The following is a 26327-nucleotide window of genomic DNA, read 5'->3' as shown; positions in this document are numbered from 1 at the left end:
AGAACTGGTGTGCTCATCAAACTGCTGTTAAGCTCTGCTGGTGAATTATGCTGCATGAGAGGGTTTTAAAATGTGTCTTTTAATCCATCTGTTTCTGTATGAGGGCTTCACTTCCTTTACTGAAAGACAAGCAAGAAAACAGGATGGGAAAAAAAGGAGAAAGAATGAAAGACAGCCAAAAGTGTGAGAGTGAGTGTGTGTGTGAGAGAGAGAGGGGGAGAGAGAAGCTGTCAAGAAACTGAATGAACAGTATCCTAGTACAGTTTCCATGGCCTGTGCCATCCCTGTGTGTGTGTGTGTGTGTGTGTGTGTGTGTGTGTGTGTGTGTGTGTGTGTGTGTGTGTGTGTACAGCTCCAGGATCCAGCAGTACAAGCCACAACAGTCTCTAATTCTGTCTTAATCAGCATAACAAAAGGCGCAATTCATGGTGCTGTGTAAAACAGAAGCATGCTGGCAGGTCCACTCGCCCCCTGCAGCACTGGCACACACTGGGCAGCTCTGCCCTCTGACTGGGAGGAGTGGAGGAGGGAGGGCTTGGGCTTCCAGCTCCTCCAGCTTCCCCCTGGGCCTCTACTCATTAGTGCCTACACTGTAATGAGATCATCACACAGGTATTTAACTGGTGCTACTAAAAAGGACGCAATCACATCTGGCTGCTAGATTTTTTTTTCAGGTGGTGGTGGCGGCATTATTGGGGGAAAAACAACAACTTACTTTTCATATTATGTATTGTCATGGGCTGTAACTTAGGTTCTCTCTGGCACTTTCTTTGCCCCCCCCCCTACTGTTACTTTTCATTCGGAGAGGTAATTATAAAACTCGGAGGAAAGTGTTACTCTTTGATGTGTTTAGAAAAGCTCTTATAATTAGTGAAGCTGGGTCAATAGACAAAAAAATGTTTTGGAGCACTGAATTTCACCAAAGCAGGGTAGCACTCTGGAGAACCCTTAACGATAGCTCCAAAACAGATTCTAATACTTGCGTACAAATACATAAATACGGGCATCTCTGACTGGAATTTCTTTTTCTTTATTTATCACATAATATACAGTAGCTTAAATGCTGTCTGGCGTCTGAACCTTTGCACACTCGTTCACACCTTCTGTAGGAGCAACTTAAGGTCTCGAGCCTGGTTTGTTTCTGGACAGCGAAACAAAATTGGAGAACCAGAAGAAGCCCAGAAAAACACAGGCAGAAAAAACATCTTATTGTCATCTAATGTGGTGAATGTTGCCAAGGTAAAGCCATTATGGAGTTGGGCTACGGCAGCTCATACAGTATAGACTAGTGTTAACTTCAAACCAGCACCTGTGTCAGTGCAAAAGTGAATTTCAGTCACAGTTAATCAGGGTAATAAAAAGAGCATTAAGTGCTATTCACTTTCGTGATTCATGACGTGCCGTGGATCTTTAGAAGGTTTGGCATCGATTAAAAAAAGTTCTTGTACATTGTTTAAATGATTGATTATTCCTTTTTTTAATTCAGAATAATTTAAAACATTACTCCACAGATTCAGGTAAGATTAAAAAGACAATTTCTAAACAAGATCTTATTACTGGTTACTTTTGGTCAGTAATGATCCTCTCTCTGCAGGCTGAACTCATGCTTAGTCTGTCCATCCTACATGATGCAATGCTGTGACATACCACTACTGTGGTCTCGGGAAAGTCACCACACACGTACGAGCACAGGCGTGCACACAGACATGATTTTTTTCAGCTGCTTCCATCCATTATTTTCACCCACACAGTGCTACCCACGATACTATCTTCCGAGCCCACATCCGTTCTATACACAGGGGGCCGACAGCATCCCGTCGGCGCAGTCTTCTCCTGCCTCCTGGCTACACCACACTGAGGTCTTTGCTCCATACCAGACCATAAAGCATTAATTTTAGTAAAAGTTCCAGATTTGCAGAGCAGGTCTGCAGTAAGCATCACTCCTTTGGCCACAAGGGCAGCTTCAATGTCCAGCTTAATTACACACTATTTAGGAGCAGCTGGAGGGAGTGTTTGGGGAAAGTGTATCCAGGTTTTGATTGTGACTGCATGTTTGTAAAGTCCTGAGATGAGCATATGGGTGTCCTCTGAGACAGATGCAGAGGGAGGAAGACAGGTTTTAACGCTCAGCTGGAAATAATCTCCACAAGCTCAGGAGAACTGATGATGAGGTGAAAGTGGAGGGGTGGTGAGGTGTCTGTCCAAAACATTTCTCTTACTGCCTCAGGGGCTTTAGAAAAATTCCCTGCCTCCAAGCAGAGCCAAGAATCAGATTCCAGTTTATTCTAATACTATAGGCAACACTTTCCTTTAATCTAAAGTTTTCCACATGCAGCTTCCTAAAATATATCCTATTATATTTTACCAGTAAAATGTTCCTAAGCCATTTAATACTTAGGGTCCCAATTTTGAAATAGTTCTCTCAAACATCAGAGTGGTGGAACTGGTCACATAACCAGAGTCGTTTACTTCAAGCACTCACCTCAAAAATATAATGCTAGCAAAATCAATACTATCTGTGCATGCTATATACAGATCCAACTACCACATTTGGAAGATATAAAGGGCCGTTATTGATTTTAATAAGATTGTACAGCCACATTTCTATCTGCATCACAGCAGAGATGCTATGACTGGAAAGGCCAGGACTGAAACCAGGCACGGCTCACTATAAATACAGAAATCTGCCTAGGGAAAATGAAAAATATCACTGTTATTTCATCACTGTTACATAATACCTTAAATCCCTTAATGACAGGGCAACATCTTATCTTTTGCACATCACAACTGAATGTCCATTTAGTTGAAATGTTACTGTATGCTCATTCCTAGTGTTTTTCCTAAGAAGGTGCAAAATCCGCTATATCGCACCTCTTCTCCACTTCCACAGCTTCCAGCTGTCTGAGCTAGCTGGTGTCCATGGGGTGGTGTCTACATGCACACTATGATGTTCAAATATTTTGAAAAAGCATGTAGTTTGCATGTCGCATATAGTTAATATATTAACATCAGTTATTTACTCAGTCAAAGTTTATATCGTTAAGAAAACATCTGGGATTAAATGGGTTAATTGTAATAAAGCAGTAGTGTATACTATAAAGTGTTATTGTCATTGGTGTGTGTGTGTGTGTGTGTGTGTGTGTGTGTGTCTGTGTGCATAGCCTGAGTGAGGCAAACTGCATTGCACAGTGCCCTCAGAGTGGGAATGTGTTAAACTCTGGGCTTAATGGATCAAACAGCACCGCTGGTTAGTATTCATGTGTGGGCGAAGAAGCAGCAGCAGAACATAGAGATCGGCAGCAAGGTTGAGTCCGGAGAGAAAGAAACAACAAAAGAAGAAGCCAGAGTCAAGTCGGAGGTGCGTGTGGCTTTGCACATCACGGTATTCATCCCACCTTTCAAATCCCACTGACACGCAGCACTAACACTCCAATGTCCCCTCCTTTATTCGATTCTGCAGCCGCACACATACTCGAGCATGGGCTTCAGCAGAAAAAGACACACAATGACGGCTGATAAGCTCACAAAACTTCCTTTGTGCCTCTGTGCAGTGATACTGCTTCCCCTGGAGGCGTAGCTCTGACCTCAGTCAAGGAGAACCTCCGCACACAGCGAGGAAAAGGCACTCAAACTATGAATAATCAACACCTGTGACTGAACTGCTCAATGGAGTGGCAGGCACTTCACAGAGGAGCAAGAAAAGCACAGAAAGAGGATGAGTAAGTATTGTGAGGTGAGGCGGCCAAGTTAGTGGCACTCACAGACCTACCTGGTGGGAGTGCAGAAAGGCTCGGAGGACAACAAGCTGGATCATCCCTCGGAGGTTCCCCTCCATGGACATGGACCTGCGCAGCGTCTCCATGGCCTCGTGGTTGGACTTTCCCAAGAGCGACTCCCCATTCACGGCAAGTAGCTGATCGTTGACACGCAGGCGACCGTCCTGTACAGACAAAAAGGCAGACAAAAACACAAAACCCCTCATCAGCAGTGTTCAACAGTCCCGGAGAGGTCTCTTATTAACTTAAAGTGCTAACTATTAACTGTTACAAATTCTGTTATTAATAATAAACATTGATGTGGTATAAAAAATTAAATAAGTCCAGAATAAATTCCCTCAGGCTGTGCTATTGTAGAAAAGTAGACAACGTTAGGGATAAAGCAGTATTCGCCAAAAGCATGTTGTTTGTTTTATTCATAATTTGGAAACATTCACCTTCATTTCCATGTTGTAAGTAATTCAATAGCTGAAATCAAGCACTGCTGCTGATAACTGATTGTATGCATGAGATTCAAATACAAATGTACAATATAAATGTGTCTTAATGAGATACAGCCATAACTCAATTATGTACAGGAACAGCCATGCACACAAGTACACACAGACACACCGAGTCCCAGGCTCGATGACCCATAACCTTGTTCATTAACGGTGTGTCTTGATGGACATGTCAAGGCTAAATGAGGTGTAGCTGTGTGAATGTAGCTGCTTGGCTGGAGATGGTGAAGATCATTACAGTGGCCTCTGGCTGAGCAGATCGGTCCTCCTGACACCAGGGCACAAGACAAGCTCGTATTGTCAAACAGTCAGAAATCAGACCCATATTATCACACATCCCCTACCTCGGCTGCGATTCTCAACCTTGCGCTGTTTTTTGTCACTCTCTCACTTTAAAATGACCAAATAAAGTGCAAATATAAAACAAAGGGAAAGGGTGTGATCTGACCAGTAGCTGTGATGTGTGTGAGGATTCATAGTCGCAAGTGGACAACAGCGAAACGCCCCTCGGGTGTGAAAACACTACCGAGCCTGCAGCACATGGCTCATTAAGCAAAAAAGACCCAGCAGGACACCAGTACATCGCGCTGAAACACCCCAACACACACACACACCCACGTACACCAGCAGCACCAGAGAGAGCCGCAGCACCTTCTATACTAGTGTACAAATAAGCTACATACCATTATATTAAAGTGATTTCTACAAAAGGAAATGACTAATCTGATCTAACAAAAACAGACAAAATAAGAGCCTTAAAAACAGGCATTTAAAAAGAAGACTCTGACTCCTAACTGAACCACAAGTAGTCATTCTCAATCCACATTTTCAGTCCAGAATTATTCCTACATTGCCCAAAAAAAGCTTGGAAACTTGAAAGTCTGATATGTTGATGATAATGAAAGATGAAATGTTCTGATAAGAGATTCATCAAAATAATTCTGTCCACCTTCTTAACCAATATTATGCTTGAGGACAACAACATTCCCGTGGTCACGTGCCTGAAAATAAACGTTTACATCTATTTAAAGAATAAAATAGCTCACAATTGGTTCAGGATGGAAAATGTGTCAAATCTTTTTAAATACCAAACGCAATCAGATGCAAATTCTGATATTGATGTGATTTGTTCTCGGACTTAAATGACAAAATACTTTATATCAGGAGAGATTAAGGGCTTCAGGACAGCTGATCCTAGCCTGTAGTGTAATTACTTTATATTTAGTAAAAGGTTAAGTAAAGTACAGTATACAGGGGTTCTGAAGACACAGGACAGTTTTGCGACATGTTCAAAAATCCCTGAACAACCTAATCGACGTTAGTGGCTGTACCAATAAATCTGCAAGTTATGGTAGCACCCTGACTGCTTGCTCGCTCTTTCTCCATCATGAGTCTAGGGAGAAGACACATCCCACCCACAGGCTCGGGACACTTCCAGCTAATTAGCATGGGCACAGAGAGTTTTTAATTAGTGTTAATGCGCTGAAGCTAGCACTAACTCTGGCTCTGTAATTACAGCATAGTGTCATCAGGGGCTACATTAGGAACAACAGGCCTTTTAGTACGTACACACACACACACACACAGAGAGAGAGAGAGAGAGAGAGAGAGAGAGAGAGAGAGAGAGAGAGAGAGAGAGAGAGAGAGAGAGAGAGAGAGAGAGAGACAGAGCAAGAGAGAGAGAGAGAGACAGAGACACAGAGAGAGAGACAGAAACAGACAGAGAGACAGAGAGAGACAGAGCAAGAGAGAGAGAGACAGACACAGAGAGAGAGAGACAGAAACAGACAGACAGAGAGAGAGAGATACAGAGAGAGAGAGAAAGAGAGAAACAGAGAGAGAGAGAGACAGACTTTTTTTTACTTTTTTCAACACTATTTACAGAAGTCACATATTAAAATTCATGGTGACTTAAATAAATACATAAATAAAGGTGTTAAGATGGTTTCTACATTGATTAAAACATGGGTGGGGGAGAGAGAGAGAGAGAGATAGACAGACAGACAGAGAGAGAGAAGACACACAGACAGACAGACAGACAGACAGACAGACAGACAGACAGAGAGAGACATAGAGATAGATAGACAGACAGAGAGAGAGAAGACACACAGACAGAGACAGACAGACAGACAGACAGAGAGAGAGAGACATAGAGATAGATAGACAGACAGATAGAGAGAAGACACACAGACAGACAGACAGACAGACAGAGAGAGAGAGAGAGAGAGAGAGACAGACAGACAGAGAGAGAGAGAGAGAGAGAGAGAGAGAGAGAGAGAGAGAGAGAGAGAGAGAGAGAGAGAGAGAGAGAGAGAAGACACTTCTCTACCTCTCCTTGCTACAGCAGTCTGACTGCTGCCCTGGCTGATATGAGAGCTCAGGGAGTGAAAGGGCACCTTTAAAGTTATTAAGTGCTTCTGGCATCACCGAGGTGCCTTGACTCCAGACCTGCTGAGACTCACCGAGAGCCTCCTTCATTTATACACAAAGAAGCTCTCAGTTTTACGTGTAAACTCTCACACGTATAAAACTGCAGACGTACAGACATGCTCTCTCTCACACACGCACACACACACACACACCTCATCCTTGATAATTGGGTATTTTTAGATCCTCTCTTCACATGGATTTAACATAAGGAGGATGATGAAGGGAAAAAAAAAGGTGTGACATTCCCCCCCTACCTAACTGCACATATGGACACTCAGGATGGATTCAAGCCTGTATTGAGCAAACTTCTCACAAGGAGACTTTGGTAGGGGAACTAATCAAGAAATCAGATACTAATGATCAATACCATCAATGCTTTTAAATTAAGACAGTAAATAAATATCAGCCTTGATTTGCTAAAAGTGAATGTTGACACAGCGTCAGTGTATTTGGTTTTAGTTACGACTGTTCACAATTTTACCTGATGACTGACATCCAAAATGTTATAATAAGTTAAAAGAGGGTATTAATACAACCCAGATATTCTAGCATGGTCTTTTTCCTGTTATATTCAAATAAAATGAACAACAATGTGGATGTGTATTACACCACGATGAGTAAGGAATAAAACATAACCAGGCATGTTGTTGTAACATTATGGCAGCTATAAACAGCCTCCTCACCAGCAGTTCTTTTCTTCTTCATTGAGAGAGAATAATCAATGACACACACAGAGACACACACAAAATAAATCCCATATCTCTAAACAAATGTCCGTTACAGTGTTGAGATCAGAGAATCCTCCTTAACACAAATATCTCCTACTAGGAAACTCCAGTGTAATGAACTATTATACATTGTTCTCAAAGGAGTTGTTATTACAGATCAAATAAAAGTGTGCCTCATATCACGTTAAAACAAGATGCAGCTACACCTAACAGAAATGATTCGCTGGCGTATATACTAACAGACTCGCGGTTGTATTTCTGCTATAGACATGGATACATACAGTGTATACACCATGTGTATAAACCATGTATGTAACTATGTGTATGTATTAGTTTACACCTAATTCTAACCCTTACACCTTGTAGTAAGTACAGAACTTGTATATAAACATATAAATAGATACACAAATATATTTATTGCCATGTCAGGACTATCGAGACTAACTATAATTCACACTGACAAACACACAACTACAACCATAACATCAAACACCACACACAATATAGAAGGAAATAAATTCCATTGTCTGTGTGCTTTTCTTACTGTATTACCATCCCAATAGACCGAATGTGTTCTAATTCTCAGCCCTAGTGAAGTACTGTATCAGGACTTCAAAGCACTACTTTATGTCACTGTGGATAAGCACATGTACCAAATGGCAGAAATGGAAATGGACGGCAGGTCCTGTAGGAGACAAAAAGACAGAAGAGCAGAGTGAACGTGTCTTAGCCCGCCTCCAGATAAGGAGGCAAATCCACTTTGTACCGACAGAGCCGTTATTTCCATATGAAGGGAGAGGTGGGGTGTACTGACACGCGACAGCGCCTTGGGTGGCATTTACTGCAGTGATTCTGACGTCTTAGCTTAAAGCTCAATCAAATTCTTACTTTAAGCCAGTTTACACTGAGCATTTCAAAGCACAACAAAGATGAGCGATCAGATACTATAGGAAGGACACGGCTCTCTTGTTGTTAACTGCTGGTAATTATTTGCGTGTCTCAATATCCACAGCTGCTTAAGATAACCTAAGACATCTACCTTGTTTTTGTCCAACTTACAATGGAATTGATTGTGAATGCTCTGTAGCTCTAAGATGAGGCTAAACCACTTGTTTGCCATCATTTTTATTCAATCTTATCTAAATGATGAATAAAGCCAGAAACTTTCCTGGTTTGAGATTTTGATACATGCTGAATGGACGAGCTCTATAAATGATCTCTGTCAGGGTTTTCCCATCTCATTAGGAAAGGGCCGGTGTGGATGCAGATTTTCATTCCAACCAACCTGAGTCTACTGAAAGCCCAGATCAACTGATGAAACAGGTGGCATCAGATGGAGTTCCTGCTTAATAGAATCAAAACCTGCACTCACAGAGACCTTTTTTGCGAACGAGATCGGACAACCCGATCTTTGCATTTAAATGTGTCTTGACGTAGCCCCGCCTTATCTTCATTTGTTTTGTACGCACACCTTCACAGCGAGCGAAAACACAAAATGATGATAACGTACTGCCATCTTTAGTGAATAATACAACCGATGGTAGGACCAGTCGTGCAGTGCTGGTAGATCTGACGGTGCAAGGTGTTGTGCGAGGAGTGATAAGGGCTTTGAGGTAAGAGGGAGCTGGACCATTTTTGGCTTTGTAGGCCAGCATCAGTGTTTTGAATCTGATGCGTGCAGCTACCGGAAGCCAATGGAGGGATTGTGGCAGTGACGTGGTATGTGAAGACTTAGGCAGTTTGAAAACATGTTGTGCATCTGCATTTTGGATGATTTGCAGAGGACAAATTGCATTCAAAGGTAGACCTGCCAGCAGTGAATTGCAGTACTCCAGTCCAAAACTGTTTTCCTGGGATGTTTTAATGTAGGTGAATGTGATTTTGGTGAACAAGGTGGGTGAGTTAAACTAGGTGCAAGATGTGGTAGCTTAGTGGATAAGGCGTTGGCCCACTGTTCAGAAGGTCATGGGGTTGAATCCCAGTTCAACCAAGCTGCCACTACTGAGCCCTTCAGCAAGGCCCATAACTCTCATTTGGTTAGTTGTATAAAAATAAAATAAATATAAGGATACTACTAGCCGATTTACAGTCTGCCGAACACCTCTATACAAGCAAATAGATAAAAAATACAGATAGATACAAAAATACAAAAAAATAAATAAGGCACTTGCTGACAGTAATGTTTGTTAAACAATGATAACAATGAAAAACCACAATCAAAACCATGACAGGCCTGGTATAAACAATTGTCCTTTGGCCCATACAACCCCATAGTGTTTGAAAATAGAAGGATGAAAAACAAGAGAGCTAAACATTGCTGTCGTGTGAATGAGAAGTCTACTTCACAGCACTCTGTCGTCTAGCATAGCCCCATGTCCACACAGCACCCTGCTGACAGCCTCTCTGACTCCTTAAGAAGGTCAAATTCAAGGGCCATTGAGATCAGAGGTCAAGGGAAGATGCCAGCTGCAACTTTACATTATGTAAATAACATTAGGCTATTGACGGTCTCCTCTAAGAGGTCCTGTTTAACCTGAGGGCTCAGAGTTCAGCTATCTTCATTAATGTAGCTGACATGTAGCTGTGCTTTTTGTTACAGGTCCAACATCCATTTCTTTTATCCATGGTCATGGCTGCATGTCACAATGGGCAGTCACATCTCTAATAATGCATTATTAAACCTAACGACTGTTCAGTCAGAGACCAATCGGGCAGGATAGGAAATTTACTTATCAATCATTAGGTAATGAACAGCCATGTAAATCAGAAATCTTAACACAAACACTGAACAACAGTTCAGCTGCTGTACCTTGTAAGCAGCTCCACCATGGATGATGGACTTGATGAAGATGCCCAGGTCTTCACCGGTCTCACGAGACTTGTTGCCTTTAAGGCTGACACCCAGGCCAGCTGAGCCGGAGTCGTTCAGAGGAACCTCAAACATCAGCTGCTCCTTCCCTTCCTCGGGCAAAGCAGCACGCACAGGTTCCTCTTTCTAAAAGAGAAAGAAAGATGGAGAGCGCATTAGGTAGAAGGGGGGAAGAGAGAGAGAGAGAGAGAGAGAGAGAGAGAGAGAGAGAGAGAGAGAGAGAGAGAGAGAGAGGTCATTCCATTTGAACATAAAAGTAACCTATTTTACCAGAGAATAGCACAACCTTTTCATGCTCCCTTTCTGAAAGGCGGCCTATTCTGAAATCTCCGGGGTCATTTAGAGCCATAATCCATTCTCCATTATAGAGGCCCCAGTGCTCACTGAGCCCTGCTGGATTTCCCCCTCCTGTTTTTGCTTCTATTTTTTTTTTTTATTCCATTTTTTCACCATAATGCTCTTAAAATGACCTGTACATCTTTTTAGAGAAATTTTCTTTCAAAATGAGAGGGAGAAAAAAAAAAGGAAAATGAAAGCGAGAAAGAGGAGGAAGAAAAATGTCCATTATTCCATGGGCACAGTGAAAACACAATCTTTTGTCGCTAGGGAAACCAAGCAGTAATGAGCGAGTGTGCGACTGTACTGCACTCGTACTTATTTTCCAAAAGTGGAAAGTAGAATAAGAGAGTGAAAGGAAGGGAAAAGAGGAAATAGCCATAAAACAAACATATGAAAGCCCGTAGTTGATCTATACAGTAACAGGGAAAGAGCTAGCATGCACAAGCTGGATACAAAGATAATGAAGTCAGTAAAAGTGCCACTGTTTCAGCAGCACATCAAACTCTGCTACACGTCCGGGGCTTCTTAATGTCAGGCAGAAAGTCTCAGTCTGGAGGATAAGATGTGTATATCCAAATTAGAGGCTGCCTTTAAGCAGTATGAAGATTTGCCAGCAGTAAATATTGAGGGAGGAATAGAAGGATAAGCAGGGCAGTGAAAAAGGGCTACGACACAGAGTGTGTGGGTCAGCAAGGCCTGGTTTATCACTGTTTACTCTGGGATTGTGGGTTTAGAATGTCTTAGCTGTACTGTCTCGTGCTCCGTCACAAACACATACTGAGCAGAAACATGGCAGACATGGCGGTGGGACACAGGAGGGAGGAGGATAGCTGTGTTTTATTAATAGGAGAGAGAGAGAGAGAGAGAGAGAGAGAGAGAGAGAGAGAGAGAGAGAGAGAGAGAGAGAGAGAGAGAGACCTTGTGGAAAAATGTAGTTGTTTGGATTGTCCTTAAACCTCAATGTCACAGTCATAAAGCAGTTCAACATATAATAAAATGTCATGCTTTGTTTATGTATGGTACAAGACATTATAAACCAAACAAAAAAAATCCCACAAGGTTGTGAGCTTCCCATGGGGATGGCGGGGTGACGAGGAATGGGATCTGAGACCACCCGGGATCTCTAACTAAGATGGACCGCTGAGGAGTCAATTTTCATGCCTCTCTCTGTGAACAGAGAAAAGCAAGCCTGTCAGGACCTCACGCCATGCCACATCTAAGTCCACAGATTTCTGCTTTGTTTATCAGCAAGTGTTTGTTCAGGAGACATGTGTTAGCCCAGAAAAGGGGTAAAACTGTGGCATCTTTTCTTCACAATTGGTAAAGATGATCTGAAAGCCACAACAAGAGCTCCGTTTAAACTCAAATATCCCCCCCATTGCTATCCCGCTTTCTGGTAAAGTTCTCACTGCTGCTCGCAATAAACAGTCATTCAAACTAGTACGCTGAGTAAGTGATGGTTATGCCGAACGCAGCCGGTGTCTAATCTGTATAGCCAGCATCTGCTCCTGTGGTGAGGAGAGCGTCTTAATGAAGAACGAGACACATGGAGTCATCAGCAGGAGCAGATGGATCAGCATATCCATAGGTACAAGAACAAATGACATTCTGAAGGTTTAGTGACGAACACATACACAGCTGTTTGAGACAGGAAATCTCCCTCTTTATGTTTCTTTCCTCTGTCCCCTCCCTTTTTCCTCCCTCTCTCTCTCTGACGTGTATGGACAACAGACGCTCTATTTGGTAATGCATGGCTCTGAAGAGACTTAGAGACCCCCTGCAGGCTCCCAGAGGACAGTCAGGAGAAGTAAGATGTGTCTCGAGGGAGTGACTATGTCAGTGGTCCTCCATGGCCTTCATGACTGAGTGGACTACAATGACCACAAGAAACAAAGCTTTTCAAAGTTTCCTCCCAACACACACACACACACACACACACACACACACACACACACACACACACACACACACACACACACACACACACACACACACACAGAGGCTTATGTTGCCGTATGCCCCATTTTAGTGATGCGTAACATGTCCAAATAAGGGGGTTATAACTCTAACCACTTTAAACCATGGCTCAGTGCCGAAAGCACATGACGTACCGCAAGTAAAGATAAAATGTTTCGTGGCTAGCACACATTTCAGCTCAAATTCAGACCCTGCAGCCCTGCGGCGTGGCACAGGGACCAGCTTCTCCCGGAATTCACTAGTCGAGAGCCAGGAGGTCCATTTTGGGGAACCGCACCGGCTCTGAAGAAAGATTTACTGGGCAAACGTGTCCAAATCAAACATCCAAAATGCAATATTTTACCAGCATCACGCTGAGCAAAGCTGTCTTTTATTACGTGAAGAGCAAAAACCTCCATTCTTGCAATTGGCGTCCATTCAAGAGCAAGTTTCCATGAGTTCTATCTCTGCTCCAAAGCATCTGATCACTTCCTGTTAAACTTATCATGCCATTCGTCAGCCTGCACTCTGAAATCCATTAAAAAAAAAAAAAAAACACTATTAAAAACATCTCAACTACCTCCCTGTATTATTGAGCAGCACAAATAAGGATGTTATTTCTTGCACAAACAACCGTGCTGCACATAAAAGGCAATGGACACGTCCTCATTCCACGCTAAACTGTTAAATGCCTAGATAAGCAAACTTCAGGTCAATAATTTAGACATTTATACACATGATTCATCTTGCTGGTGACTCTGTGAGCATTTCAAAGGCTGTAGATTAAAAGCCCATGTGACATTTAATTAAGATGAGGCGTGAGAAAGGGAGCCCGGTTGGGTCCATCACAACCCACAGAGAGAAGCTGCACCTATTAACGCTGCTAATGGGCTCCACTATGCATCATCATACACCTCCACAGGCACACACACTTGAGCACGGAGAAAAACACACAAACACACAAGCTGATAGTCAGCAAATGATATCAATCATCTAGCATACACATGTACACGCATTAAAGGAATACTCCAGAATTTTGTTCTCTCTCTGTTTACATTTACGGCATTTAACAGACACACTTATCCAGAGTGACTTACAACTGAGCAACTGAGGGTCAAGGGCCTTGCTCAGGGGCCCAGCAGTGGCAGCTTGGTGGACCTGGGGTTCAAATCCCTGACCTTCTGATCAGTAGCCCAACACCTTAACCACTGAGCTACCACATTCAAACCCTAAATATGTTCACCATATATAATAATACACACTTTTTCTTGTAGTAAAAAAAATATAATTGACTAAAAGGTTAAAATCTTTGGGTCGGCAATAAACATATTCGTACAGATTTTTCTGTAGGAGACTTTCTACAGTCTAAAGGCTGCATGCTCTCTTTCAGGGTCTATGCTTTCATAATAGCCTCCTACTGACAACAAAAAAAACATGCTGGTAGGTGGATTGGCTATGCTAAATTGCCCAAGGTGGGAATGAGTATGTGCCTTGTGCCTTGTGATGAACGGACATCCCACCAAGCTTTCCTCAATAGGTGGCAGGTCCTTTAGTGCCATGGCTCTCAAACTTCATACTGAATACAAAATATTCTTCTTCCTTTTGTACTTTTATGTGCTCATCGGTGTCACTTAATAAAGCGACCTTGTGTGTTAACGTGAAACACGTCCATGTAAATAAACATAACATCCCTGCCTCGTGTTAATCGCCTCCGGATTCATCATGACCCTGAACATGATGAAATATCTAATCAAGATGGAAAGAGAAGGCGGTAAGTGCTTTCTAATGAGCAGCATTCGCAGCAAAAATATTAATTACCAAATTTTATTTCAAAATAGGGTTTAATTTAACCTACTGAAGGGGATTAATTCCTGTAAATGAATGTGTTATAGAAGGTCAGGTACGTAAGTAAGAGCTTTACTAAGAGCTCTTTTGTCTCTTTCGTGGTTGTATATTTTTGCATTTGCTTTATATAATGGTGTATATCAAACCCTCCAGAATGATGTTCAATGCCTGCATGTGTTCTCAATGTCAACTGAACAGGGAATAAAGATGAGAACATGAGAACAGGGTCATCAATTTCCTGTGTATAAAGCAGGAGAGGAAGAGGATGCACAGCTATAGTGGAACTGTCCTTCACTGAGGACCTGTGATAGATCTGCTGGCACTCGTCTGGTTCTTTCAAACGGATGTCACGACTCAAGGTTTACACTTGTACAAGGCCAAAGTGTGTGTGTGTGTGTGTGTGGGGAATGATGACATGCACCATAAACAGAGTAAATACATAAACTCAGCTCTAATAGCCACTCTAGCCTCAAGCTGCTTTCCTGAAAAGACTCTAAACTGCTCCATTAATGATTTACTCTTACAAGAAAGGGAACTAACTCAACAGGCCACCATTACAAAGACGATCAATGACTATATTAATTAGACGACTCAACCAGGTCTGAAATTGTGTGTGAGAAATAAAGCCAATGCCACGATTCTGGGTCCTATGTAGTGGTTAACTGGCTTTATGGCCTCTAGTGTGCTTTGAGCCATAGGTTTACACATTCATGCTACTAACTGTGTGCTTCACCACTTTAAATTACAACAGCCTCCTTATAAAGGACACACACACACACACAAAGAGAGAGAGAGCAAGAGAGAGAAGTTGCAGAAAGGAGAGAGAAATGGGACAAATCAATGTACATGTCATCGACTTTTACTTCTTCACCCTTTCTTCCAAAAATACCAAAAAAAAAAAAAAAAAAAAAAAAACCACCACCACTTGAACAGAACATCAGTGGTAAAAAAGAGAGAACAAAATAAACATCTGAAAAATGACCTTATCTCTAAAGCGCATTCATGGGCATCAAGAAATCAGCAAATGCATTAATAAAATTAATATGCTCATTAAGTGCAGTATGTGATGAACATTACATTTTTTTCCATTTCACTGTGTTTTAATAAAAACTGAGAAATGTTTTTTCGCCTCAAGGAGTTTCAGTTTGTCAAAGGCTGTCATTCAGCTTCCACTGCTGAAGTGCTGTGTCTGCGTGTGTTTGCGTGTGTCTGTGTGTGTGTGGGGTGTTTCATTCTATACCTGTAACACACTAGCTGCATCTTGTGTGAGTAGTGTGTTTATGCAGGAAAAATAACTACCTGTAATAAAATATTATTATAATATTCAGACAGTAAAAATATTTACAACATCCCTGTTGGTCCAGCGTCCGGATCCCATTCTCTCACTGCTGGGGCCGTGGGCGTGGTTCAGGGAGCCGACTCAGCCACTGAGGGGTTAACTCTTAGTGCCTGTCGTAAGCCCTGATAAAATGAGAGGGTCGCACCAGAAAGTAAAACCTGCGCCTATTCGAGATATACAGACCGGATGATCCTCTGAAGTGACCCGATTACGGAGCAGCCGAAGGACAAACAAATAACTTTTATTAAACTTCCAATGCAGATATCTAGTTTCCATTTACGGCTGGAATCACAGGAAAGAACTCCTTATCACTACAACTGGTTCATAGGTGAAAAATTAAAGGAACTACAAATCATCGTCCCCGGAGACATGTATGAGAATAGATCACAGTTACTCAACAGTTACAGGACAACCTGAAAACGACAGGACCAACAGTCACACAGTGAACAATAAGCAACGGGCTGGAGCATTCCTAAACCTCATTCAAGTCCTTCCAAAGAAAAATAAAATAAGGCAGACCAGCAGTACAGTGTTTAGACAAATCGGACCGCTTTAGGAACAGTATCGCATGTCATTACAAAAAAAGTACAGAAGACGTATTAGAGTAAAATTTGAACCAGAAGACGAACAATTCAGAGAGAAAAAAATCCCAAACATGAAATAAAACTCCAAAAACAACTCTAGATAGACTCAACAACTAGTCCAGAGGTATTCATACTGGGAAATAATGGAATATTATAACAACAACACGTGAACCTGGAGTAACTGACAGTACGGTAAATGGAGATTTTTTTTGAGCTTATTGCCAATGAGAAAGATCATCTATAAATATATTGAATAGCATTAAATATGTACAGAAAATGACTGAACAGCATTTATTAGGGATGTCACCAGAACATTTCGGCTACAAAATACTGCACAAAAAATATACAGACATACTGCACAGACAAAAACGGCATCAGGTTTCTTCTGAAAGAGAAATAATTGCTCAAAGATTTCAAAAGTTGAATAAATAAGTAAGTAAATAAATAAATAAATAAACTTGGCCTACAAGTGTAAAATCCACCATTTTACAAAATGAAGGTAATTAAAATTGGTAGTTCATACCAATGTAACATACTGTTGGTCTACTTTGCAGTAGGTAACTGCGGGCACATCGTTACGTAATGTGTGTGTGTGTGTGTGTGTGTGTGTGTGTGTGTGTGTGTGTGTGTGTGTGTGTGTGTGTGTGTACATACAACAAAAAAGTGCATTTATGTTCATTTCAATTGTTATATTAAAAGTGTTAAAAATGTACAAAAAAACACAAACATTTGAAAAACAAATCCTTTTTTGGAAAAAGTTTGAATACTTCTGTCTCCTAACTTAAATCCCATCGATAATTTTTAGTTTGAGTAACTTTAGGAAATCTGCCAAGTGGAAACAACTGAAACTAAGAAACAACTGAGAAACAATGCTGTGGATATGTTTGCATAGTGCACAGGTCAAGGTAAGCGTGTGCAGTTTGTTTTTCTTTGTAGCCAAGCCATAAGCACAGATAAATCCTGATTCAAGCCTGGCTCAGGTTGCCAGACTGGACAGCAGATCTGCAGAAGTTACCAGGGAAATGCTGAAGGCTTGAAGAGCTCATACGCATGCTCACACAGATGGATGCGGCTCAGCATGGACGTGTGAGGTCGGACTAATGAGGTCTTCGTTACTTTGTGAAACTAGGAACTAGGCCGTATGAAGAAAAGAAAGCTTCTGGCTGTCAGTCTCATCATGTGCTTGTCCATGGTCTTGGCTGCTGGCTTTTTCTGCGTGTTTCGTACGAGTTTCGTGGGATTTCTGTAATGCCAGCCGGCCCAAACTGGACATCAAATCCTGAATACAAGAGAAGACGCAAGCTGGTGATTGTTTTCACCATAGCCAATGCAGAATGGATAAAAATGTGTTGATTTTTTTTTTTTCAGCTCGTGTGAAGGCTGGCTCCATGTCTTCAACTCACTCCTTCATTTTGTCTTTTAAGCAGAAAGGCAGAAAGGTGTGTACGAGAGTGTGTGTAAGAATGCTGGTGAGAATGCGTTGTGTTTCGCTCAGCAAATGCATTAGTACGAACCAGCAGATGGTGACGGAGAGAAGAAGGCAACTGAACGGAGCTCAACTTCACCACCATCACACCCACGTCTTATCATCTCTCACTCTTCACTCTCGTCCGTTCTTCCTCTCGTTCTCTTCCCACTTCTCTATTCCACCTCCTATCTCTCACTCTCTCAGTCCTTCTCGAGTCTCTCTAAGCTGATAATATTTGTAGAAGATCTATGCCATCTGTATGACTTTTACCCGGTTAACCTCATCAGCTATAAACTCATCAGCATGAATTTCCAGACCCCCTGATTTATTATTCATTTTGAGCATAAACAAACATACTGCTTGTAATTACACACAACTGCATCTTTGCTACACAGTCTGCTTCATTATCATATCGCTAATAGCTCCTGCATGTAAGCGTGAGTGACTCATTCTGGACGGATGGCTGGAAAGATGGATAGATGAAGTGCACTTTTCAACCCACACAGGAGTGTGCTACACATGTCAAAGTGCTTGGAATGAAACGCCATTATGGCAAAGATGGGAAGAATGGAGAACAAGTTGGAAGCCCATTTTTTAAAGAAAAAGCCTCCTCCACAAGCATTCGCTGGAGGCCAGTGAGAGGCTAAAGGCAGCAGTGTGCCGAAGAGACACTGCGGGTCTGGTCTAAATGGATTCTGTTTAAGTGCAGATGAAAGGGCTACACGGAGAGGGATAGAAGCAGTAAAAGAAATGGGGTCGGGGCATGGATGGAGGTCTCAGACCCTCTACTCTCCTGTGTTAGATGCAGGTTTATTGACTCTCCTGCAGAGTCTGGGGGTAGTCTGTCAGAGGGACTGGAAATGGGACACATGGGACATCAGAGAGACAGTAAGATGCACTTCAGAGCTTTATTGAGGAAGCAATGCATGCAGTTCCTATAGGTCTGGAGGAGAGATTAAGGAGCACAAAGCCAAGAGCCCGGAACTATCCACTTCCTCTTGAGACGTGTGTGTCTTCTTGTCATGTTCGAGTGTATGCCATTATTGCTGCATTACACTCAATAAACCATTATCGAGGCAGGAAAAGTTTTCAGGCAAACAGCCAAGCCTCATCAAGTCCCTTAGTGTCGACATGAGTGGATTAGGTATTGTGAACTCCGCTCCATATTTCATCTCAGACAAAGGGAAATTTCACAAACAGACGAGAAAATGAGGCCTAGCTTGCTCGCTTTGGTTCACAAAGTCATATCTAATATCACGATTACTATTTCATTCTTCAGCAGGCTAGCGGCAGCTTTCACCCTAGTGGGCTGCTGAAAAAAGATTAAGAGAAGTATGATGTACACCAAACGTGTGCCATTTGAAAACAGGTTCGAAGGCTTGCCATGGAAGCTCATTGGGCAGTTAGAAATGCTCTGAGACCTTTGTTCATTAGATACAGGACAACAAACACACCTGACAGCATGAAGGATTGCTCCTCTAATCATTACGTTCATCACACGGCACCAAAACAGGAAGCCAGAGCAGGCCACCTGAACAGTTGGTGTTCTGTACGGTTTCCACAGCGGCACTACCTAAATACCAAACACTCTCTATACAATCACATTTCCAGGGTTCCTACATGTTTCTTCAAGTTAAATTCAAGTCTTTTTAAGACCTTTTCAAGACCATTTATATAAAAAATTAGTACCTATTTCATGTCCCTACCAGCGAAGAAAAACAAAATCCTTGAACTTGTGTTCAGTTATTTTTCGAATGTGGAATGGGTATGACACCAGTTCTTCTTTGATGTGGATAGCTAAACCAAACTTGGCTATGTAAGCTGTTTTGTCGGACCGCAAGTAAACATTTTAGCGATGTCGGAGTCAGGGAACATGCACTTGAAAAGCTCTGAGATACCCTCATTTCCATTGTAGGACTGGTGTTTAGCGATTGTGTTAAGAGTCCACAACACCTCGGCTTTCATTGTTGGTGTGGACCTAAAAGCTGTGCGCAGATCCACTCTAGTTGTGGCCATAGCTGGAGGGTCTGCAGCGTTAGCAGCAAGCTTGCTAACATTAGCTCCTGTTGCCACTTCAGGCACATTAGCAGATAGCTGGCTAACATTAGTTGGTTGAAACACACAGGCGATGGAAGGAGTTTGTTTTTGTCCACTGAGAGTGTTTATGTGCTTGGACGACTTGGCATGAGACTCTAATGCCTTCATTCCCATTGTACCTAGCTGAATCCTTTTTTTGCATATGGTGCAAAATGCCTCAAAAACGTTGTTGTCCACTGCTTTTAACCAATGACGAAGAGTTTTTATCCAGCCATGCTTCATTAAATTTACATTTCCCCATAACCTCAGAATGAAATTGGTAGCTAGCTAACGTAAAAACAAACTTTAAAAATATAACTGCATGCGTCAGTCAACCTTTCCTGTGGAATGCTGAGATTTTCATTTGCTTATTCGCTTCTTTGCTTATTGTGTTGTAGTCTATGGCTGTGGTGTCGTAGCGCGTGATCTTCCTTTACTGTAGCCATCTCGTGTTCGCAGTATTTTGTACGGTGACCCGGGGATGCGTTGCGTTCTCAATTATTGGTTCCGCCACTCTTTTATACTACGTCATTTAATCAAAAATAATCGTGGTTGGCAAATGAAACTTTTGAGGAAAATTACAATATGGAGAAGTTACATACAGCACAATTTTTAAGACCCAGACATCAAAATTCAAGACTTTTTAAGGTATTATTTCCAAATTAATAAATTCAAATCTTTTAAGACTTTTTAAGACCCCACGGGAACCCTGCTCTAAGAAGTGCCAGGATGTGCGAATTATGCAATTTACATATACCTTCCTATCTTCCCTTGTAGCTAGCTGACTACCTAATACAACTAGCTTGCATTTCATACAAATAGATAAGAGACTTTTGAATCCGAGTCCTAATTCTGATTGTCAAATTGCCCCGGATTTATTTAGCAGTAGCTAAAGTGACCTGTCTATCAGTATCAATAACTAGCTTAGCTAGCTAGCATGGGGGAGTTTTTACCTTAGCACTGACTGATTTGCATTCTAGCTTACTTATTGAACGTGTTTATTTTTAACAGTTTCTATCTTCAAATAAAAATGTGAGCTCTGATGCAGACCAATCTGTATATATGTCAAATCAGCAATCCACAAGGAGCTTAGCATTTAAAATTTACTAAGCATGTTTGAGGGCAGAGATATTTTTAAATGTCTGGTTAATATTTAATGAATACAGCTATGGTTCTGAATTGGAAGACTTACTCTGAAATGAACATTGAGTTTTTGTCCCCTGTAGCTCAAACGCTTGACCTGTGTACCATTTCCTCCATTGCAAGTGACTTAACAATTACTTAAACAACCAGGAAGTGTGTAGGTTTGTTATTATTATTTCTGTTTAACAGTGTGGTGGAAATTTCTAATCTATAAATGTTCATAAGGCTTTGTCCTTCTATGCTTTTACACTGTGTGCGTCATGACCAGAGACTGACATTGTCATCAGTAGGTTTTGTTAAGATCATGACATGGGCAGTAGAGACTGGGGACGAGTTGTCCATAAACAATGTCCAATAGGTCTTCTAGAAGACCTTGGCCTGGTCAGATTAGCTTGGTCAGGAGATGAGAGCCAATGATTGATGTTTTGCTTTTACATATCTTCTGTTTTCTTGAGTTCTGTCTATAAAATCTTGTAATCAATGATCGGGGCCCTTCATCTCTCATGCTACATGTGGAGTGTTAGGTCCTGCTGCGCAGCTGAGCACAATAAATTGTGTGACCTTTTATTATTCTTGCTCATGTCTACCAGTGTTATACTTTATTCTTTAAATCTCTCTAACCTCAGAACGTCCACAACAGTCAGATTAATTACATATATAATGCACAACTCAATCTCTTATACTCGACACTTGTTAATTAGTCATCCTAAAGTATATTATATAATAGCTCCAAAAAGTCATCTATCTATCTATCTATCTATCTATCTATCTATCTATCTATCTATCTATCTATCTATCTATAGTATCTATCTATCTATAGTATCTATCTATCTATAGTATCTATCTATCTATAGTATCTATCTATCTATCTATCTATCTATCTACAGTATCTATCTATCTATCTATCTATCTATCTATCTATCTATCTATCTATCTATCTATCATATGAATGAGCTGCCTCTTATTACTTATTATTACTCCCCCAGCTAATATTATTTCTCTCTCTCTCTCTCTTTATAGCTGTCTCACTTATTTATTACTCTACCATCGGTGTCTGTCTCTCCTGCAGTTTCTCTGTATCAGTCAATCCTTCTCCTTGCCCTTAAAATGCATCTTTGCTGGCATTCTTCACATACATTAATCTGTCCAGCCTGAATATATCAGACCATAAAGACACCCACCCACACACACAGCGAGCCTATCAATCATCCAGCCTTCCACGTAAAGCTAGCTGACTATAACAAAGGCAAGTTATTGTGTATGCGCTTCCTGAGAATCCCCCATTCTCAGGTTTTGTCTCCTAGCTCAGCTCCCGATATTCACCTGCTTATCCAATAACGTCACCAGCTAAAGCAGCTGTTTGTCAGCTGTCTACATGCCTGCATGCTAAAGCAACCTCTCTCTCCTGTCACACAGCCACATAACACACAGTACAGTGCAGAACAATTGGAGGAAGCCTGCCAGCTCTTCCTTGCCAGAACAACAAGTGTAAATAAGCTTTAATATGGTTTAAACAAGCTTTCATTTTTCATCATGCAGCATAATTGACACACTGAGAGTGGAGGTGTAAAGTGTGTCTCTTTCTTCAGGAAACAAACTTACTGTAACTAAAATTGCTTGAGATGTTACATTACTGGTGTTAAATAAACTTTGATTAATTCCGTTCCCACCTCATTAGCTAATGCTTACACCAGTGTAAGAAAACATGGATAAACATATGACAGACATTTTCCTATATTGCTGAATTTTCCTCACACTGCTCAGGTAGCTAGTGCCATTAAACTGAATGTCTTTTTTTGACTGGAGGACCAATCTCCAAAATGAAAGCCTTACACCTCAGTCTCAGACAGTGTCTCTTCACACATACACACACATCCATCCATTTCATTTATTTCCAATTCAACTCGCGTTCAATTAACTGGAAGCAAAATAAATGTCACAAAGTAAAACCACACTGATGGCCACAGTCTCAAAAACCCAACTTTCACATTTCCTTTCCTTATAGAGTGCTCTGTATTCTGATAGAAAACACAGCAAGCCTGCCAACATTCATACTAAATAAAAAACACATGACTATTACACACATGCAACTAATCAAACTCTTTCTAATACATTTTGGTATTTTAATGACACGCATTGGATGGATTTATTATGTAAGGCGTTTGTACGAGCACAAAAAAGGCATTCATAAAAACCCCATAAATTATTAAACACCTGTGGTCCGTGGTGTTCACGTTTATGCGTAAAAAAACAAGAGTAAACTGATAAAAGTGCTTTGTGAGTGTCTACTAAAAACAAATCAGTTAGTTTAAAAAACAGTTAGTTTACTGGATCAGGAACTGAGGACACATTCGGGAACATTTTGTGAAAACCGGTCATCTTAACTTATTGGAATTTATAAAATAATATCCAAAAATAAAGAAAGCAAGCCAAGTCAACACAAATCCATAAATTAAAGACAAATAAAACTAATCGTTCAATTATGACTGTACAGACACAAACAAATCTGTAAACAAATCTTTATTTAGTTAATATTCTGTAAGTACACAAATAACTTCGGGTTCAAGCTGCCAGAATCAATCAAGATATGTTTCGAACTCCAAACTGATTGCAGCATTTTTTTTGCCTTGACCTATGACTTACATGAACAACACGAAGACAAGCACATACAGTACCTGAAACATGGCAACATTGGGAAGCTCCAGATAAAAGAAAGGGAGGAAAAAAACCAACTGGAAGGCTGTGATTAAATATTAAAATGGTCCAAATGCCTGCTTGTTGTGAGAAGGAATTATTATATACAAATATTTAGTATTAAGTTACTAAATAAATAAAGACTGAATAAATGAAACGAATGAACGAGGCGTGAGAGTCACAAAGCGTCTTGATGAGAACTGGCAAGTGATGCATTCGGAAGAGCAGAAACACTGCCACAGCGAATTAGTTCCCCATCCGATAATATCACTGGTGTGTGGTTTTGTCTTCTGCACTGCATTCCTGGCACCTTAATGCAAAGTGTTTCGTTCCAAAGTTTGAGTTTTGCTCAGGATTTTGGCTATTGTAGTACAAACATGCCTTTCAAAAATGCAGATGAGTCATCATTCACACACCGTCAGCCAGAGGTGTGTAAACATCCGTAACGGCCCTTACGAAAAAGCACAAATGATTAGAATTGAGAGTCAAAAAAGTGGGATGTACTGTGGCTTAGTGGTTAGCACGATTGCCTCACACCTCCAGGGCTGGGGGTTCGATTCCCGCCTCCGCCTTGTGTGTGTGGAGTTTGCATGTTCTCCCCGTGCCTCGGGGGATTCATCCGGGTCCAAAGACATGCATGGTAGGTTGATTGGCATCTCTGGAAAATTGTCCGTAGTGTGTGATTGCGTGAGTGAATGAGAGTGTGTGTGTGCCCTGTGATGGGTTGGCACTCCGTCCAGGGTGTATCCTGCCTCGATGCCCGATGACGCCCGAGATAGACACAGGCTCCCCGTGACCCGAGAAGTTCGGATAAGAAAATGAATGAATGAATGTCTGAATGAATGTTATTTGTACACAGCGCGTTCTGTGCTAACGCTGGTTTTATCAGACATTATTCTCCATACACTGACTTTGATGGAGGATCGTGGGATCTACAGGACAATGAAGGATTCATTAAGGTCAAGTGGATCAGAGGCCTCATATTTAAAGCCCTTTTTTTCCAAAAACACAAACAACAGTAAAACGTATCCAATTTGCCAGTGGTGCTTTGGAGTTAACTAAATAAATTCATAAAATCAGAAAACAATAGAGGTCAGAGCTCACTTCCTGGTGTTTGAATGGCATCGCTATAACAATGGGGAAGACACCCAGTTTCTCAGGTATAGGGTATTTCCAAAAAGCGCTGAAATGCACAGAAAAGGACTGGCAGTGGCTGTGTCATGTTATGATGAGAGAGACACAGGAAAGCCTAACACAGCTGCACGGCTACAGCCTCCGACTTCACACAGCCCTGCATGCTCCACAACTTCCTTTAGGAGAGGGCCGACCGCCCGTCTCACTTCCTGTCCGGCGCTGAATCAACATGAGAAGGGATAAGAGCAGGAAGGCAGACTGCGTGTGTGAGGCTGACTGTCTATGTGGGTCAGAAGGTTCATCGAGGAAGATTCAAACCACTGGAAAGATGATAAACACTGAGAGAAAGCATGTAGGCACTGAGAGAAAGCAGAGAAAGAAAAAGCGATAAGTGAAGGAGACAGCACATCCTCGCAGACGCTCACTCATGCTAAACTGGGACAATGACAGGAAACAGAAGGATGGGGCTTCCTCAGCTCAAGGCTAGATCGAGGAACATGGGACACACCGATGACGACCTTCTTTAGCCAAGACAGAGTGCAGACAGTGTGGAAACGAGCCAAAGTCAACGTGCAAACATTCACCTCCTACTTGAACACTTGAAGGCTTGAACACTTGAGTGAGAACAGGCCAAGCTGTCTAAACTAATCTGTAGGAGCTGTCTGCAGTCTAGTCAAGTAGCTTTAATCGTCATTTCATCAATATATACCTGGTGCAGTACATGGTGAAATGAAACAACCTTATAATATATTAAATAGTTATTTTGTTCCTTCTACTTTCCTTTATGTAAATTGCATTACTATCACTGTCGTTATTACTTGGTGTTACGTTCTCAGACATTCCTGTACGGCGAGTACCCTTGTAAAATAATTACAAACAAAATGCTACTTTATTATTATATGTTTATTTAGGTCAGGGTCTAAAGACAATGCAAAAACAAAGGAATTTCCCCTTTTATGTGCACGGTGAAGAGGACTTCAGTCATTTCCTGTATTTAATGGCTTGAACAAGGTCTGGGGTAGAAAGGTATGAGGCTGCTCACAGCCTTTTAATTGAGAATAACAGTTATAAAGTTCTGATTAAAAGACAGAGACGTAGAAAAACGGCAGAAAGTGATAGGAAAATAGAGGCATGTAAAGTTATTTGGTCTGTATTCCTGAGGAAAAAAGTCCACAGCTTTAAAGGAAATGGTTTAATAGTATAAGAGCAGATAGTGGTAGGAAAAAATGTTAAGACTCTCTAACAAACCAAGTGTTTTACCAGCTCTCGGGGCAAGAATAACTCCTCCTGCCTTGCCACCACCAGACACACACTGTCTCCCTGCTTGGTGCTGCGCAGCATGGCCACCAGTTCCTCCTGTGTCCGACCTGTGATGTCCACGCCGTTCACCTGACGCACACAGGCATATTAAGGTAATTATAGTTCAAGCAAAATTTTAAACTACTG

General features: G+C 41.5%; 1 protein-coding gene across 7 annotated transcripts in view; it reads right to left on the bottom strand.

The window, feature by feature from the left end:
• The window catches only part of pard3bb (par-3 family cell polarity regulator beta b), a 251581-nt gene that overhangs the window by 113792 nt on the left and 111462 nt on the right, over positions 1-26327 (bottom strand). For 6 of the 7 annotated variants that reach the window (XM_047815106.1, XM_047815108.1, XM_047815109.1 and 3 more), the window contains exons 11-13: positions 26130-26270; positions 10244-10429; positions 3770-3940 (exon numbers count right to left, since the gene is read on the bottom strand). In XM_047815106.1, coding sequence (XP_047671062.1) covers positions 3770-3940; positions 10244-10429; positions 26130-26270 — 498 coding nt within the window. The remainder of the gene's footprint in view (positions 1-3769; positions 3941-10243; positions 10430-26129; positions 26271-26327) is intronic. The other variant, XM_047815107.1, reaches the window with a different exon arrangement.

This window comes from Tachysurus fulvidraco, chromosome 6 (assembly GCF_022655615.1).
Source record: "Tachysurus fulvidraco isolate hzauxx_2018 chromosome 6, HZAU_PFXX_2.0, whole genome shotgun sequence".
NCBI classification, from domain to species: Eukaryota; Metazoa; Chordata; class Actinopteri; order Siluriformes; family Bagridae; genus Tachysurus; species Tachysurus fulvidraco.
Note: the sequence above shows the minus strand (reverse complement) of the source record. Positions and strands in the feature narration are given on the sequence as shown.